We start from the raw sequence: 18911 nt of genomic DNA, 5'->3' as shown, positions 1-18911 counted from the left end.
ATGGGGTGAAACAACATGTGTAGAAATACTTGGTACCAGTCTGCAATACTGGAATTGCTTGTGCTCTCCTAGTTTCTTTCTTTCTGTAGGTGTATATATATGTGGAGATAAAGCATTGTTTCTTGAATAATAGGAAACTTTTGTGTATATGTGTGACTTCAACATAAGCAAACCCTTGAAAATGTGGAAAGCCTTTCTGTGATCCTAAACAACTTGCAGGAGCTTTAAGCTCAGATCTCTAACTTTTAGTCTCTGACTCAGAAAGGAGGCAGTGGGTGCTAGGCACTTCCACTCCTGGTGCTGCAAGACACTTGTAATTAGATGTCTTACATCTGTGTGTTAAGGATATGTAAGCTATGTGAAAGACAAACTACATTTAGTTTTGTACTGCTACACTGAAGTATGATCATATGAGTAAGGAAAAAAATCTGGAAGGATGAAAATGTAAGACTGGTTTGTTTGTTACAATATCAAGTATTTAGTCAGAAAAAACTTGTTATTAGAAAGTTTAGTGTGAAGTATTCTACTTGTTAAGAGTACTAAAATAGGCAACTGGGGAAATTACAGGATATGACTAACATAAGTAAACCTGTGATAGGAGTAATTAATTTGATACTAGGCTCTGAAAATGTTCTATGTTTTGATACATAACACACATGGAACAGTCAGTCTGCCAGGAGCAGAACTCTTCATTCAGTTTAGTGGTCCAAAATAGCTAAACTTTCTTAAGGAAAAGACTTAAATGCTTCTGAACACTTCCCTTGTTGCTGTTAACTCCATTTTGACATTTGTGAGGTTTTTTTTAAAGCACTTTCCTCCTGTGACTGCTGTTGGTAGTGTGTGGGGTCTTGGGAGAAAAGGTACCATTTCTGTTGATGAGTGTAATTAGATTACTTCTCCAAGTGTCACTGGTGCTGTCTTTAGGTAGCTGTGCTTGAAAATTATTCTTGAATTTGTCTTAACTCAAGCATTTGGTTTTGGTTTAGCGGAACTGGTAACTAAACTTTATGAGGCAGCTGTAAAGAAGGTTCCCAACAGTGAAGAGTATCACTCTCATCTCTTCATGGCCTATGCCCGGGTTGGAGAGTACAAGAAGATGCAACAGGTACATTCAACAGTTGGTGCTGTGGTCATTTTAAGGTGTCTCTTTTTATGCCTTTTCATACTCTGGTATGAATCTGGTCTGATAGAATATGTTGGTTAATTTGGGAGGTTTTTATCAATCTGTCTTGAACAGTGTGGTGGTTCCACATGAGGCATCCTAATATAAAGCAATAAGAAGATGTAACAAGTTCTTCTGATCCACGTTTTCAGATTTTATTTACTTCTCAGTTTTCTGTTATCTTTGAGTAATCTTGCCCATGCTCTGACCACTGTAATCTAACATCTAGCTAGGCTTGTATTGGTTGTAAATCAGTGAAGAAAAGCTAAAAAGCACTTCCTTTAAGTAGCTTTCACTCCCCAGTTGGCAGAACAGTGTCATGGTGGTTAGTTTTGTTTTCATCCCTTCCAAATTAGGAGCCTGGAGAATGCCTATAAATGGAAGATTCTTTTCAAAGCATGCGCACTTGCTCCTCGATAAAAGAAGGCACAGAGAGCCAAGTAAATGAGGGAGGCATTCCAACCTCCCTCTCGTTCCCACTCTGTTAAGGTGACTTTAAGATTTTCACCCTCCATTTTCTTTTTTAGAACATGTGTTAGGGTGGAATGGTTCATGGGTTGATAAAAATCCTCCCATCCAGTTGCTAATTCTGTGTTGTCTGCTGCCGTCACCGCCGCTTTGCTTGCATTGCCTGTCATGGGAGCTCCTAAATAGATTTTTTTCAGGAATGATGAAACTCTGTCTTATGTTTTTCAGGCTGGAATGGCACTTTATAAGATTGTACCCAAAAATCCATACTATTTTTGGTCTGTGATGAGCTTGATTATGCAGGTGTGTACAATGTTGCAAACAAGTTTGACTTTCGCTGCAGGTATAGTGCAAACAGAGAAATGTTTCCAGTGAAAATATAGGGGATATATTAAGTAAAATATCTGTATATTAAGTAAAATATCTGTGTAAACTGTTTCTCTATGATGCTGGGAGAAGCACTGAGCCCTCCTTTAACAATGTGTTGATGTGGCTCAACGTGAATGCTGTGGTGTTTCTGTAATGCAACTTAACTGGTCTGCCTGGCCACATTTATACAATTTGAATTATTCTCTTCTCTAGACTAGTTAGAGAGCTAATGAATAAATCCTCGGGTATCTGCAGCTCCTGAGGCAGAACTGTTCCTCTCAGTAACTAGGTTATACAGGCTCTAGGAGGAATAAATGAGCTCTGGGTGTCTTTAAGACTGCAGAAAGTCTGCAGAAGTAGATAGCAACTTTGTGCTGCTGTTGGTTGAGCAGAATTCAGGTGTGAATGAGAACCTGACAGCGTTGGCCAAGCAAAAAATAAGTATTAATTACAGTCTGTAAAATACTGTGCTGTGGGAAACACAGATGTGTTTGTGCTACATGTTTGGTGTGGATATTGTGTGCCCAGAAGCATGAGTCTCTGGACAATGTAATCAAGAGCAAACTTTCCACTCTACACTGGTTTTATTGCTGCCTTTTCTAAGAGCTGTTGCTCTGCATGTGATAGATGGCAGCTCTGAATGGGCTTTTTGGAGGGATTGAAGCACCTGAGTGATTTTTATTTTCTAATATGACAAATGCAGTGGGTGGGACAACACAAGAAGTTGATGAGCTGTTACAGTAATTCTTCTCTTCCTTAGTCTATTTCAGCACAGGATGAAAACCTCTCCAAGACAATGTTTTTGCCACTGGCTGAGAGGATGGTGGAAAAAATGGTGAAAGAGGATAAGATTGAAGCTGAGGCTGAAGTAAGACTTTGAGCCTGATTTGAATGTTGTTGAGGCAAGAAATGCACTGCTAAGGGAAGTTGTTTATTTTAACCATTTTCCAAGATGATAATCAGGAGTGTTCTGGAAGTAAATGTGAATCTAGTGGGACAGAAGGAAAACAAAGAGCCAAGGGGTTGAAAGGGATTGGGAAGAGTGTGGCCTAGGAGATTTTTTGGCATTTGATTTGGCAGATGAAGTACTTGGGTTTGCTGCCTGGGAGGTCCCAAGAGAAACTTCAGCACTGAGAATGGAAAAAAGACCTAAATTCCTGAGTGCTCCACCCTCTGGGATACTAAAGATAACTTTGCAGTCCTAGCTATCTCCTAGTTCAAGTGACAGTAACTCAAGCCACTGTTTCTTGGCACACCTGTGTCTTGTTTGACCAACAAATTTCATTGCAGTCCAATCTTCCTTTTAAGGTTGAACTCTACTACATGATTCTGGAACGCCTGGAGAAGTATAAGGAAGCCTTGGATGTCGTGAGAGGAAAGCTTGGGGGTAACTTACTCTGTCCATTAATAATTACAGTTGTGTGGAGGACAGGCAGCTCTGCTGTGCTTCAGATTTGTTTGTTAATTACAAAAAAAAAAAGGTTGTAAGAAGCCTGACTCTTAGCGCCAGTTTCAAACATGGATGCAACCTCTGGCAGTGCTCTCATGCAAGCTGGTTTTACCCACCTGGTTGGGGGTTGTGTTAATTCAGTGATGAACTTTGCAGCACTGTGCTTAGCAGAACTGAGTTGTTAGGTTGGTTTGTTGTAGCTGCCATCTTAAAAAGAAAAAAAAAAAAAATGTTCCTAATACCCTACATTTTTGTGGACTCTTTCTGGAGATAAAAATGCACTTGCAATTTTTAGGAATTGGGATGTGAAGGTTTCCATAGCAAATCAGTCCTTTCTGTCCTTCAAGGGCTTCTCTTCTGTTCTCTTACACTTACTGTTTCGCATCCTTGGCTATAATGAGAAGCTTTGTGCAGAAAGTAGTGGAGGAAATGCATTAATTAAATCAATTTGCCCTTCTGTTTTTAATTTAGAGAAGCTGACAAGTGAGCTCCAAAGCCGTGAGAACAAGTGTATGGCAATGTACAAGAAGCTGTGTAGGTGGCCAGAGTGCAATGCGCTGTCGAGAAGGCTGCTGCTGAAAAAGTGAGATGATATTTCTGCAGTCCTCCTGAAAAAAACTGAAAAAAATTCCAGGCTGGTTGTGAATTGCCTTGCTGAGTGGCTTTTATAAATGGTGCTTAAAAGAGAAGAACATCAGAGCATCTCAAAGCATTTCCAAACGTTTACACTCTGAGGAAAAGAGGAGCAGAATGGAATGTTAAAGGGACATGGGGAGGGCACAGGGGGTGTTAGTGTCAGGACTGAAGTTGCTTTTTTGTGAAGTCTGACTTTAACAATATGTTAATGTGGCAAAATTTTGCTCATTTTGCTTATTTCTGAAGGATGTGCTGGTTGTCCAGCTCTTAGCTTTCATGGTGGGAGAGATATTTGTTAAATGTATTTGTAGTGGGCAGATTGGAGAAAACAAGCATCAGCTTTACAGGACACCTGAAGAGAGCACTGACAAGGTGTAGAATAAATATAAGGACATTTTCAGCTCTGCCTCTGTGTAGTTGGCATCTCCTATTCTATACTCTTAATCTGATCTGAACCTAGGCAGGAGAAACTTCTCTGGCTTAGCATTTTATGGGGATATTCATGAGCTCTGATTGGAATGTAAATGTTAGGAGCAGAATTTGTAGCTTGGCTCAATTCCTTATTGAAAATGTTGCCTCTACATTTCAAGAAGCTCAGAGTGATAACATTCCTAAGATGTGAAAACTTTTCAAGGAGAAGTTATTCTTACTGCAGTTGCTTCTTTCTGTAATATGAATATGTGCATTTCCTTAAATTCAGCAGCTGTGAGAAGTGCAGTTTTAGAAGTGACTTATTATTTTGGTAATTCCCTAAACTTTGTTCTGTGCCTGATTTTTTTGTTTCAGCTCAGATGATTGGCAGTTTTATATAACTTACTTTGATTCAGTGTTTCAACTCATTGATGAATCCTGGACACCGCCACCAGAAGGAGAACAGTAAGTTAACAGTGTTGCTGTGGATTTGTTTTTCCTTGATGCTACAGCAAATTGTTTGCCCCCATCCATGCAGCGGGGTGCTGGCTGTGTCTTTGGGTGACTTCTTGACAGCAGACCTTCAATGTTGCATTTTCCCTGCTTTGTTTTGGGGGTTGGCAATACTTTATTTGAAACAGCTGTATAAATAGTAGGTTGTACAGTGTAGGAATCTTCCAGTTCATATTTTTCATGGTGATTGAGTCAAAATCCAACATGCCAGTTTAAGAGTATCCTAGGAGCACGTTGAGCAGTTTGTATCAATGCCCTAGCAATGGGAGAAATCAAAGAACCTTTTGTCTCTTTAATTGCACAGCTCTTTGGAAGGAGAGGTGCACTATTCTATAGAGCAAGCTGTGAAATTTATAGAAGAGAGGATCACAGAAGAATCCAAGAGCTCTCGGCCACTTCGGGGACCATACTTGGCTAAACTGGAGCTGATCAGACGCCTGCGGCACCGGGGCTGTAATGATGAACATAAACTGGGTAAGAGCCACTGCCTGGGTGGTAAATTTCATCTTTTGGAGAGAGCACAAACTTGGAACGAGTTCTTTGCTAAATCACTGAGTTAGATGCGGGGTCTGTTGCAAAAATGTTGTCTGTATGTGAAACGTGACCCTTGAAGAAAGGCAGGGAGTTCCAGGCTGCTCCAGGGCTTGGAAAAGTAAGCATGGAGACTTCCAAGAGGACCTGTGGGATCTAGGAGCATGGGCACTGACACTGTAATGAAAAGTGCATTCCTCATGCACTGCTTCTGCAAAAAGTCCTGCAGATATCTGTAATCTCTGGATGCTTTTTTTCCTTTTAATTTTTTTTGGCAGCTGTACCAGATGTTGTTTTCTAAAAAGTTGGATTTAAAAATGCATTTAGGGAATTGGTGAAGGAGAGGTTGTGATTAGGGCAACATCTGTGCTACTTGGTAGTTCCTTTTGTATTTCCATCCAAAAATAAGTTGCTGTTGAGTAAGTAGAGGCTGTGTGTGCATGCCTTGTTATCCAGAGTTCTTATCTGCCAGAGTAGCTTTAGTGAACCTTTTTTTTTTGTGTGTCCTTGGTTGCCAGAGGCATTGAGCCTCTGGTAAAGGCTGTAGCAGGGCAGCTATCCATTTCCTAAATCACTGTGTAATCTTGAAGAGGGGGGGAAAAAGCATTAGCAAAGATTTTTCATAGTGGTTTTACAGGTTCAACTTGTAATGGAGCATATTAAAGATAAACTGGCCTTTTTTTTAGGTGATCCAGAAGAACTAATGTTTCAGTACTTCAAAAAGTTTGGGGACAAACCCTGCTGTTTTACTGATCTCAGAGTATTTGTGGATCTCCTCCCATCCAGCCAGTACTCAAAGGTAAGGGAAGAAAAAGAAGTGGTGGCATGAATTGCACTCTGATTTCTTTATCTTAAAATACCTGTGAGTCGTAAGAAAAGACTGGAAACATCAAACTTGTACCTTCTGTTTGAAATTCAGAAAACTCTTTGCACTGTAGAAAATATCATGAACAGCTGAATATACTGAGCAATTTAATTCAGGGTTTTGTTTGGTTTTTTTTTTTTTGGAGACTGAAAACTAAGATTGTTCCTGCAGAGTCTCAGACCCAGATGTAGTTGGTATTCATTTGGCTTTTTTATTACAATTTCAAAGTGTCAGGGTGCTTTGAAATGGTCTTGGTTAGCTGCTTGTATTGAAAATGAAGCTGGTAATGCTACTGAAAAGGTAGAGCTTATATCTTATAATGAAAAGCTCCCTAGGAATTGTAGCTCAACTGATAAGCTACCCAATTAGCTCACTTTTAAATGAGTAATCTCTCATCACTTTTGTTAATAGATCACAGCTTACAATGTGGAGTAGTGTGGAAACAGTAAAGAGACCACCCTGTTCATTCAGTTGCAATTCTCATTGCTGTGTAGTGTAACTTGTGTTTTACAAAGCCATCCTCCTCTTCCCCTTCCCACCCATCACTTGTTTTTCCCATTAAACTTAAATGTGTAATGGAAAAAAATCTGCTCCCTCATCTGTGACAACTTTTCCAGAATCTCTTTTTGAAACAAGCTCTCTTAAACTGAAAAGACAATTTGTGCAGAGTCATGAGCAGCTCACTGAATGACTTCAGCAGCTGGGAATCCTGTCACTCACCCCATTGTTTTTGTAACCCATTGTGTAAAATTACCAGAGCTGGGAAGGGCTAGACAAAAAACCCTGGATCAGCCAGAGGCTGTGGAGAAAGTGTTTGTAAACAAAGTGCAGATAGTGGTGGTGTTTTCTTAGTCCATTCAACTATTTTTTTTACTTCTAATGCCAGCTTTTCATAGAATTGGCTGAATCATAGAATTGGCTGGGTTGGAAGGGACCTCAGAGATCATCAAGTCCAACCCACTGGCTCCCTGTGAAGAATGGTGGCACATTTGAGTTGCTGTTATGTTTTGTGATAAAAGGTGTGGTTTTACTCCAATGGTCAGTAGGGCATTTAACTCACAGTTCTGAAAGTGGTGATACCATTGCAAGGTAACACTCAGAGTGCTGAACAGATTTTATCCTAACTTTTCAGGAAAAAAAATTTAAATGGGAAGGAATGGTATTTAAAAAGAACAGTTTAGGCTAGAGTTTTGTTGCAGTGCTTGTAAAACCATGACTTTGAATAAATTCTCTAAAATACTCGGAGTGGCCTTAAAACTGCTGATGATTTGATGCATATATTGAGTCACATATTAGAAGTTTTTTCCACTGCATGGCTCTGCTGGTTCTCCTGTCTCCAAAGCACTCCTCTGCAGCAGTGTAACTCGGTCAAGGAGAGAGCTATAGCTGAGGAGGGTTGGTGATGTTAAAGTGCTGATGTATTTTTGGAATTTCAAAGTTACTTAAAATGTTTATAGATTATCTTTATAGATTATCTTAGATTTATTCTTGTTTCATAGCAAAAGATGCTGGAGATGGCTGTGTACTAGGTGCAGCAGCAGGGTCACACAACTGGGAACACAATTTTTTTGGTGTTTTTTTCTGAGTTCTGGCTAGTAGTACACTTAAGTAGCTGAGAATGCCATAATCTTGCTGGGCCACTAGACACGAGATATTTCAGACATAATCATAGCAACATCAATCTCAACTTCCTAGAAGTATAAATTGGAGTTTGCAACCTAATGATTCTGTTGCCCAGCTTGGCAAAAGGTCAGACTTGAAAAGAGGAATCAACACAATCTTCATGGAAAACTGGAATTTCAGTGCATGGTGCTGTGGGTTCTTCCTGCCTAGCTCTCTGCTTTTTTCCTCAGGCATGCATTTAATGCAGTTTTTGTGCTTCCAGACTGAATATAGTAAAGCTGAATTTGCTGGCTCTGGCTCTGTTTTAAGCTTATAAACACTGTTGGATTTTAGAGCTGCAAAAACCCACTGTCCAACCCTGAGTGTGTGTTGTGAGAAGCGTGCTATTAAATTTGTAAACAATGAGAGGCTGCTTTTATTATGACTTAATTAAAAAAATAAGTCATTAATCAAAGGTGATGAACCTGCTGATAATAGTGCATTACTTCAGGGTTCAGAGAAAATGTAATAGCTGGTATAAACCCACTGTTTCCTGGAAGTGTGCTGTGAAGCCTTTCAGTAACTCATTTTAATTGCATATGTTATAGTGTGAGTGTTAACAAGTGCTTGAACTCCTTTGTGTGTGAATGTATTGGAAACTTGTCTGTGATGTCACTTTTTTCCTTCATCTCTTTGATGGAGGAAAGCTATTGAGTGCAACCAGAACTGTGTGCTCAGCACCTTTAAGAAAAAAATTAAAAATTGAAGCCAGCTCTTAAACCACTGATTTCAGTGTGGCATCAGGGCTGATACTGACACTTCCACCTTGCTTTTTTTGATTTGAGGGTGGAAACGATGATTTCTGTCCAGGCAGTCCCAGGTGCCCTGCAGAATTTCACAGCAGTGTTTCTCTTTCAGTTCATCAGTCAGCTGCTGGAAGTAATCCCTCTGTCGGTAACAGCTGAGAGTGACATCCCTCTGCCAGGGGACATCAAAGCCCTGCAGCAGCACTTGTGTGTGGTGCAGCTCTCCAGGTTGCTGGGGATCTATCACGCTATGGATAAGAAGGAGAAGCTGAGTGTGGTCCGGGAGCTGATGTTCAGATACCGCCATGGACTGGACTTTGGTGAGGAAAACCTTCAAGCTGACATTGCTGTTCACTTGCAGCTTTTTATGAGCAGAAGTTCAGAGCCTTTTTAGGGGGAGCAGAACAACACAAACTTCATTTGTAAATCTTGCAGTCGTAGGAAGAGAATCTTCTTCTTCCAGCAGATGTCAATGCATGAAGTGGCCCAAAGTCCCACTTGCATGATGAACAAATGTAGCATTTGTTGTATAGCATTATATAGCATTTATATAGCATAGCACTATATAGCATTTGTTTTATGTTGTATAGCATATTGTATAGCATTATTTCAATTTTTAAGACAGCTCTGGATTTTATAAATTAAGCTGGGGTTAGTGTCTGTCATTTGATAATACTGACAACGTGAGAAGCAGCTGACAGCACTGCAGTAATTCAAGGGTAACTTTATTTTTCATTTTAGGGAAAGCTTGTTTGAAAACTGAATTGCAGTTTTCAGATTATTACTGCCTGCTTGCAGTTCACCTGCTGCTTGACCTGTGGCTGGAAGGTATGTTCCTGAATTGTGTCTTAATACCATGCAGGATGGTTGTGGTACAGAGGGTGTGTCCCTGTGGCTGGTGTGTACCTGACATAGCTTGTTGGGCTCATAGTTTTCTGGTTTCTTACTCAATATGAGGCATTTCACAAGTCTTTCTATTCAGTTGGTGTTTGATATGATCCCCTCTGATCTCTAAAGGCTTTTTAATTTTTCTGATTAACTGCTGCATGTCCTGGCAGAGCTTTGCTGATTAGACTTGCAGCTCAAAGCTTGCTGTCTTAGAAGCATGCCGTGGCTTTCCCATGTAGATAATGTTTCCTCTCCTTTTGCATGAGTTCTGCTGACAAATCCCTTCTGCTATCAGAGGTGTTTTGAGAGTATCTTTCCCTCCCTAACATACTTTGTCTTTTGGATCCCCTGCTTCTAGACCTTCTGCTGAGACCTGCTGCATGTTTAAACATGGGACTGTTTGGAGAGGTGTGTAACTGGAGGACAGAAGCTTCAATGTCAAAGGGAACCGTGCTGTCAGTGTTCATTGCCTCTCTCTGATCAGGCCTGTCTGTTTTTTGTCTTTGTCACCAGGTGAAGAGATGGCTGTATGGCAGTGCCTAACTCTCTTAGAAGAGGGGTTGTCTCATAGTCCTTCTAATGCTCAGTTTAAATTGCTGCTCATTCGAATCTACTGCAGGCTTGGTGCATTTGAACCTGTTGCAGAGCTCTATTCCAGTCTTGATGCGAAGCACATACAGCACGACACCATCGGGTGGGTAGTATTTACTGAGAATAATTGGTGGTGCTCACCCTCCAGTAACTAGTCCTGAGATCTTCAGTTTCCTTTGTGCTGCTGAAAGTCAGCAGATTATCAGTTTTTTATATGGCATTGTATAAAAGCATTTTGGAATTATGTGAGATACTCCACAAGAAGCAGAGCTGATGTGTCTTTCCCATGTGATTTTGATCAGTTTTGGGTTCTCAGAGTATTAACGGAGAGGATTCTGAAGTAAATTTGTGAAATGTTTATCTTGATTCCAGTCACAGCTTGGTGTTCTGGCTTGTCATTACTCAGCAAAGCTTAGCACTGGGTAAACAAACATAGTGAACAGCCTCCACATAGTCTTTTAAATATTAAGAATTCCTTCCATCCCTGTTAAAAACTTAAATTGCAGTATGAATGTTGCGATTCCCATCTATTAATTCTCCAGACTTTTTTCTGTCCAAGCTGAACCATGCTGCATGCAGCTCTCTCTTCAGAGCTGTGTTTGAAACTGGGGGTTCCTGAGGGCTCTGTGCTGATGTCTGACTGGGGCTGTGTTGTGTTGTGTTGCAGCTATCTCCTGACACGCTATGCAGAGGCACTGGGCCATTACGCTGCTGCATCCCAATCCTGCAATTTTGCACTCAGGTTTTTCCACTCCAACCAGAAAGATGTAAGTTGAAAACAAATCTCTGTGTCCTTGTCACAGAGCACTTGTGTCAAGATGCCTTACAGCAGTAGGGCTGAGAGAAATGTGGTGGTTGATAGCACAAAGGAATAATGGGTGTATCTGTGTGTTTGTAGTAAAGGTTGCCTTGTTGTATGTCTCATTGCAAGAGTTTGTGACTTACTGTTACATGTTTGCTTTAGCTTTCTAACTACTAAAAAAAAAAAAAAAAAATCAAAACCCAGGTATGATTATATTTAAATGACTGGACTGTGATTTTATGCAGTAATTTGCTAAGTGACATGTCCTGTGGCAAGCACGTCCTGGTGTCATAACTTCCAGCATTTTGGAAAGTCATGCTGTAGCCAGAGATGGTGGGTTGAAATGCTGCTGGCAAACCTATGAATCCTTTCTATGACAGTCACTGAAGCAGTGTCTTAATGACAGCCATCCAGGACATACAGGGATGTTGGGAAAGCACAAGGAAAGAGGGAGAGTTCACAAAGACTTGGGTTTGTGCTAGTGGGAACTGCCTCTTTTATTTATTTCACCCCAAAAAAGTGGTCTGAATGAAAATAAATGAATGAGAGTCTTGGGGCTGGAGTGGAGGAGATGGTGAGGGGAGAGCAGCTGAATTCCTCCAGAGAGTTCAGGTGTTTCATAAAATGGATGCTATGCCCTAGGCACCTAGCATGCTTGTAGCTTGCTGGTTATTAACTGGTTTTGTCATTATTCTTATTTGGAAAAAACACCCTGGTGTACATTCTCATACATTCCTAGGGAAAATGTCAGTTCTGTTTCAGAATTCCCATGGAGTCATGAAAAATGGGTTAGGTAGGAGGACAGTTGAACAAAACTTATTTGAAGTCTTGGTGGAAATTTACTGGAAGAACAGAAATAGTCCAGAATTGTTGTAGGGTAGTATGTGTATCAGTCCATCTCCCTAGAACTTGCAAGACAGTCCCATTCTGAGGAGTAGAACTATATCCTGTGTCTTTTATATTTTACAGTTAAGTCAATGTTGAGAGGTAGGTGAAGAAAATTATTTTGCTTTACTTTGGTAAGAAACAAAAGGTGTGATCCAGTTGCAGATCTTCCAGTCAGCCACTGGCTAAGTTGTCTCCAGAGGCTCTGCAGTCATACAACTTGCTTTCCCACCGTGCCAGGAATAGATAAAAACACCAGGCTTGTGTGTGATGAATAGTAAAGATGCTCACACAGTGATCCCTCAGGGAGTAGCCTTGCTCTGTTAGCAGCCCAGGTTATTCCTGTGTACAAGATACCAGTTCCATTTGCCTATGCTAAGGTATATGCTGAGTTACTGTGACCTGTGTCTGACAGAAATTTCACTGTAGAGAGTGGGATGCCCTGAGGAGCATGTGGATTGTGTGATGGGAGCTCACTCTTGTCTGCTGCCCTCATTTGCTCACTGTCCAGGCTGATCCTGCTTGCTGAGAGTCTTTGGGTTCCTGGGTGCAATGATTTGTGCTGGAGGGAAGCCCTGGTTCCAGACAGCTTTCTCCTACGTGTCTGTTGTTGGTAGTGGTGGCTGCTTTTTTTAATTATTTAATGAAGGTTAACTTGTTTAGTTTTGCCTAAGAGTCACTCAGTAAATTTGAATGAAAAGCACACCTGGAACCGACTGTTGGAATAAAAGGTTTGACTCCTGGGTACCAGGTGGAAAAAAAAGCTACTGGCTGTGACTTGTCTGCTGTGGAGCTCTGCGTTGTAAAGCATCAAGAAATCATCTCTCCCTGGAAAACAATCTGAAGTAGCTTCAGGTGTGGTTACCTTGGAAGAAGGCATGAATGAATTATAAAGATGCTTGCAGCAGAGAAGAGCTGATTGCCTCCAGTAACTCAACATCTGTACACAAGGTGAAGACAGCCATGTTCCAAGTGCTGTTGCCAGGAAAATGCTACTCTACTCCTGTTCCAGAAATCCTGAAGAGGCAGTGGCTGAAAAGGTTGAAATTGCAAGAGGGGCAAAAGGGATGCAATCAAGCATTATGTTCTTCATGCTGCATGATAAGGATGTGACTCTGGAACCCACTCGAGTCATGTCTCATCTTGGAGACAGTATTGTGACCAAAGAACCATGAGCCATTGTTCTTCTTGGGCAGCCAAATCTGTTGCATGTCCTGGACACTTCAGTGGTTGTCACCTTGAGTTCCCCTTAGTTGGGAAACACATCAAAAGCTGCACTAATTTGCAAGTAGCAAGCATCTTTAAAACCAACCTTAAAGTGCAAATTATAGGAAGTGAAGGCTCAGCTCCAGGGTACTGTTCATCTAGGGTGATGAGAGGAAAAGAGGTTCCTCACCATGAGACATGACCCAAGTATCACAAGGTCAGAGTCTGCTACCAGTTTCTCTTCTGCTGGGGTTTCCCCTTCATACTTAGGGTGCTGATGCCAGCTTCCCATTCAAATGCTGTAACAGCATCTAGCTGCAATGTTAAAGAAGGACTAACCTCTAAAAGTTACCTTTTTACTTGATTTCAGATACTGCCTGCTCCTCTCTAGGCTGATGTTTAAGATAGCTAAAACGTCTGCTGCAGCATTAAATAGTATGTCCTGCAGCTCACTGTGTGGGGGACTCTTCCTAGCACAGGAGTGTGGGATGGAAACAAAATGGTCTGACATAAAAATACAGCAACTGATTCCAACCGATTTGCTTTGGATAAATGTTTTCCTTCTGAGTTGCTGAACTTGAACAGCCTGAAGCTATTCTTGTTTAAGAGTGTTCCATGAGTAACAGCCATCTAGGATGCTGTGCAGTCCTGACATAATTCTTCTGCTTCAGGAGAGGATTCTTAAGATCAGAGGAGAGAGAAGGCAGTGTTGCTAGATTTGGCCAAAACTAAAAAGGCAACTTTATCCTTCTCAAGATAGTCCTCCTTTAAATAGACAGAATCACAAGTAATCTCTCTAATTTTCTTGTGTCCATCCATCTTTAATTTCTCCAGATACTGCAGGCAAACAGAGCACCAACGTGTCCTGTGGGGATTTAAAAACCACGTCGATGCAGTTGAATTAGCGCCCCTAGCGCAGTCCCGCAGCCTGACAGTGACCTCTGCGAGGCTGCTTATCAGAGGGTATGTTGTTGAATATTTGGCATCTTTTCATACAGTACAAATAACCAAATTTCTTAAAAAAAAAAAAAAAAAAAAAAAAGGCAGAGCTACCTAGAGGACCTTTCTGATTTTTGGAGGGGAAAAAGAGTTTTTCATCTGGGAGTGCTAGCATCTGGTCTCTCAGAGCCTTCCAGCCTGTTAGTATCATATGAAGTTCAGTTAACCAGAGGCTTTTTTTTGATGCCTCCCATCTTCAGTGCATGTCATAATCTTGCTGAGAAGAAATTTTCCAGAATTTCTCACTTGCAGAGTAATTCTGGTGTAAAAAGCACAGCCATCTGTCTTGACTGGGAGCATAACTCGTTCACTGTCTCTGCAGCTAGATATTTTCATTAAAACACAGGGCTTCTTTGGAGCTCTTTTGTCATACAAATCTCTGTCTGGAGATCACTTGGACTGATGTGAAACATTAGTTACCTGCTTTGTATTGCTGCATTTCATCAGAGGGGAGGCAAACTATCCCATGGAGCCTGACAGTTTTCTTTGGTGTCTAGATTGTATTGTAATATGTATACACTGTGTGATACCACCTTGTGATACTGTATTAAAAAATCTAATAAAAAAGATACTTAAAAAAAATGTGTGAGTAATTTTTTTTAATCTATGCTTTGGTAATGTGTGATGCACATCTAAGTCAGTTCCAGAAAATCTGAGATTGTTTTATTGTGCCTGAAATTACTTCTTGCAGTGTGAAACAGTGATTTGAATAATGCATCTCAGGGGAAAAAAAAAAAAAGAGCCTTCCAAAATAATCTCTCCCCTCAGAAGTATTTTTCAGTCTCGGTGGAGACAGCAACATGATGTTTCTTGGTGTTGGTTTGGTTATTAAATCTTGTTGCCTGGTGGAGCATCTGGGCATCCTCAAAGTAGCAAAAGTGCTGGGGTGAGTCTGGCAAGCAGCAGTGCCAGCTTCTCCCAGGGCCTGGGTATCTGCCAGATTGTGTACCTCTGGCTTGATGAGAGCCACAGAAATGCAATTACTTGGCAGTGACCTTGATAAATTCTGGTTATTCTGAATTTATGGCAGTAACTAATACAGAGAATGGTGTGTGTTTTCTTTCAGACCTCAGAATATATCATTCAAGCCTACAAGTATGGTGCATTTGAGAAGATCCCAGAATTCATTGCATTTAGAAATAGGCTGAACTCTTCCCTTCACTTTGCCCAAGTTCGCATGGAGCGGATGTTGTTAGACCTCTTACTTGAAGCAAATATGTAAGTGCAGCAGCCTGTGTGTGGAAAAAAAAATTGTGCATAGGTGGAACACTGGCCTAGTGAGACCTTAGTTGCATTTGAAGCTCTTCAGCAAAAACCTGTGAGCTACTTTCTTGTGCTTGTAATCTGCTCCCCTTGCTTCAGCGTCCTTGTCAGTACCACTTGTGTGTAACATTTGTGGCATCAGAAGGGTTGAGCCAAGGAGAGAATGTGGTCTCTTAGTGAGCTGTGTTTGCTGTTTGCAGTGATCAAATGTTTGATTTGATGGTGCTTGTTCTTGTGTACAGATCAACCAGTTTAGAAGAAAGTATAAAGTCCATGAGTCTGAGCCCAGAGGAGGATGACATTCCATGGAAAGATTTGCGTGACAACAGAGACCTGACAGTCTTGTTTAACTGGGATCCAAAAGACAGGTGGGTAGAACTATCCTCACCTGTACAGCCACACCTTCTCCTTGCAGCACCTGTCAGCAAAGGGAACCCATTCAGGGAAACTGCCTTATTTAGATGTTCTCCAGGCTGGCTAACTGCAAACTTAACAAGCCTCGTTCATCACTTCTAGCAGTGCTGCCTTTTTACATATTAATACAGTTCTCTGAATTTCTGCCCACTCCTCTTCCTTCATACAGTATTTGATAACTTTGGGTAGGCTGTTGTACCTGAGTGAAGCTTGCTACTTTGCAAAACTGAAGCGAATTGCCTGAAAACATTTGGTGCCTTTCTCTAGGGACATTTCTGAAGAACATAGGAAACTCTCACTGGAGGAAGAAACCATGTGGTTGCGAATCCGGTCTTTAACTTTAAGGCTAGTGAGTGGACTCCCAACTCTTAGTCACACAATCCAACCAAAGAACTCTGAAAAGACTGCAGAGAACGGCGTCTCATCCAAGATCGATACAATTCGATCCCTGCTTCAGCAGCTGGAAGCGGCAGTGGATTCAGGGAAGAAGTTTCTAGAACAAAAAATTCAGGTACCCCTTAAGGAAAAAAAAAAAAAAAAATTAAAAAAAAAAAAAAATCCCCAAATATTAAATGGCCGTGAATGCAAGCAGAGAAACTGAATGCATCTTGTAACGTCCAGCAGGCTGCAGAGTGCACGTAACTGACCCTGAGTTTGTAGTGTATGAATCTGACTGAGAGATGTGCCAGAGACAGACACTGTGTTCTGGATAAGGAAAAGCTGCAACACCTTTATCTTTTTCTTTGCTTCTTGCCTAGTATCCTGTCCTTGGCCCTCCTCCTACCCGAATGGCTGGCTTCTTCAGTAATGGCAGCTGTCAATGCCAGACTAGCTTGTTTTATCTTGTTAGTGATATTTATGAACTAGATACCAATGGCTTAGGTAAGTGTTTGAGGGGCAGGGGTTTAACCAGATTGTTGTGATGTGTGGTGGGAGGGAGCAAGGTGGGTCTTTGTTTAGTTTGAAAACTTGGGTGTTGGCTGATGGGGACCCAAAGTGTTTTTTGTCTGTTAATTTTTTGAATGGCACTGGCTTCTCTGGGAGACAACGCCTTAATTTTTTATTGTATTATGCAAGTCTTCATTTTTGTACAGTGTATGTTGGTGTAATACTCTTTGAAAGCAGTTGCATTTGCTTCTGACAGCTAACACTAAACTACATTCAAATGCCTCTGGTTTTTCTGGAAGCAGAAAATACCCAAACGTGTAGTTTATGACTACTTTTCTTTTCTTTCAGAAGATTCAGCAGAAATCCAGGAGAGGATAGGGAATAGTTTCAAGTCTTTAATAGAACGACTAACAGGTAAATGGTAACTCAAGAATAAACACTGGTACTTAAGGTAGTGCTTTGTGGTGCTCTAGGAATGTGCTGCTGAGTGTGCTGCAGTCATGGCCAGTGTGTTACTGCATCTGCAGACCCCTTTGAAAGATACTGAAGAACAAGGCTGGGATTCCCCTTGGCTTGTGTGCTGGTGGAGCTCTTGCATGCCACAGAATGTCATTATGTCCCTTCATTTGGCTACCTTGCAGCTTAGTCTTAGCAATTGTTGTCTCCCTGGAACTTGGTCTAATAAATGGAGTGGGGATACTGTTAGGAATGGAGTACAATTCGGAGTAAACCTCAGATCCAGACCTTCTGAGGTCCAGATTTATCATTTACTGCTCAGCAGTCAGTCCTCTGACAGCTTTGCACGCTGCACCAAGATAATTACTGTACACAAAATACACATTTAAGTTACTCTGCATGTTCTTAAAGCTTTTCTTTCTTCTTTTCAGACTTGTTCAATAAATGTAAAGGTGATTTGATTGAAGTCACAGATGGCACCTTGAAAACTCATCCAAACCTGTTAGAAAACCTGGTCTTCTTTGTTGAGGTATTTTTTAATTTGGAAACTCTAAGCTTGGAGTACTTTAGAGTAGAAATGTGGAAATTTAAATACAGTGAAAGTTCTTTGTACTCTGTTATTCATGAAAGTAGAGGTTTTAGTTGCACATTCTAACTACTCTGAGTCTTATCAGTAGGAACACTAAAATTACTGTAGAAACCTTCTGTAAGTGCAACTTGTTACCTTTTTTTCCAGACGATCTCCATTGCCTTGTGGGTATCAAGTTACTGTGACAGTGTCCTCCGACCTTTTAAATCCAACCTGCAAAAAAAGAAGAAGAAAAAAAAAGAAAGCAGTGTAGCTATGGTACACAGTATTTTTTTTTCTTTTCCTCCCCAACCCAACTCGTTTACACTGACAGAATAAGAATAATTATTTGAATAGGCATTAATTTGTGCTTATAAATCTATTTGTTTTTCTAGCCACCTGTATTTACTCATTTTCTGGATTATGTTAATGAACTACAGACATTAACTTCCAATGTAATAGATCACATCAAAGGGCTTGAAATCATTCTGACTGCACTAAAACTTGAAGAGCTGTCCCTCAAGGACACTCTGCATTTACAGGTAAGAACTTCTGTGCACTATACATTTGTGGGTGACTGATGACCACCTGTATGTACATGCTTATGGCATAATTTTGTTGGAGTTTCTTTACCCAAAAAAGTTTCATTGGAAGGAAAAAAGGAAAACAAATTAAAAAAAAAAAAAAACAACCATGTGTTATGACTGAATTAATTGACTCTTAACCAGGCATTAGGGAACAGGCTGCTAGAAAGTTTAGTTTGAGTGGTGAGTTAGGTTTTTTCAGTCACTGTTGACTTTGCCTTATCTGGTCAGCTCTGGCTCACTGCAGAAAATCACAAAAAATGAGATCTGTACACAGAAATTTAAAATTGTGGTGGGTGTGTTAATGAAGAAAAACTTCAGGTTTAAACATTATTATGTTGTCTGTGCTATGACTTACTCAATTATCTGTGTTCTAGCATGCCATAATGATTGCAAAATACTTATTCCAGGAAACATTTGAGATTGACCTGCAGTTGATTAGTCACTTCCCTGGTAACAATTACTTGATCCTTAAAGACAACCAAGTGGCAAATCCCACCCCTCGGCTATGTAGGGGAGAACCAAAGGCAGGATTAATGGGGCCTGTACATGCC

The 18911-nt window shown here is 40.8% G+C and overlaps 1 protein-coding gene across 2 annotated transcripts in view; it reads left to right on the top strand.

The window, feature by feature from the left end:
- NAA25 (N-alpha-acetyltransferase 25, NatB auxiliary subunit) overlaps positions 1-18911 on the top strand; it is a 28322-nt gene that overhangs the window by 5138 nt on the left and 4273 nt on the right. The window contains exons 4-23 of one of the 2 annotated variants that reach the window (XM_071763099.1): positions 987-1105; positions 1859-1933; positions 2760-2867; positions 3308-3386; positions 3921-4032; positions 4872-4961; positions 5314-5483; positions 6227-6339; positions 8926-9133; positions 9555-9641; positions 10215-10395; positions 10960-11059; positions 15251-15402; positions 15690-15815; positions 16129-16372; positions 16620-16743; positions 17101-17163; positions 17637-17734; positions 17942-18052; positions 18169-18315. In XM_071763099.1, coding sequence (XP_071619200.1) covers positions 987-1105; positions 1859-1933; positions 2760-2867; positions 3308-3386; positions 3921-4032; positions 4872-4961; positions 5314-5483; positions 6227-6339; positions 8926-9133; positions 9555-9641; positions 10215-10395; positions 10960-11059; positions 15251-15402; positions 15690-15815; positions 16129-16372; positions 16620-16743; positions 17101-17163; positions 17637-17734; positions 17942-18052; positions 18169-18315 — 2507 coding nt within the window. Of the gene's footprint in view, positions 1-986; positions 1106-1858; positions 1934-2759; positions 2868-3307; positions 3387-3920; positions 4033-4871; positions 4962-5313; positions 5484-6226; positions 6340-8925; positions 9134-9554; positions 9642-10214; positions 10396-10959; positions 11060-15250; positions 15403-15689; positions 15816-16128; positions 16373-16619; positions 16744-17097; positions 17164-17636; positions 17735-17941; positions 18053-18168; positions 18316-18911 lie in introns of both variants that reach the window. The other variant, XM_071763098.1, reaches the window with a different exon arrangement.

The sequence above is a fragment of the Heliangelus exortis genome, chromosome 19 (assembly GCF_036169615.1).
Source record: "Heliangelus exortis chromosome 19, bHelExo1.hap1, whole genome shotgun sequence".
In the NCBI taxonomy this organism is placed as follows: Eukaryota; Metazoa; Chordata; class Aves; order Apodiformes; family Trochilidae; genus Heliangelus; species Heliangelus exortis.
Note: the sequence above shows the minus strand (reverse complement) of the source record. Positions and strands in the feature narration are given on the sequence as shown.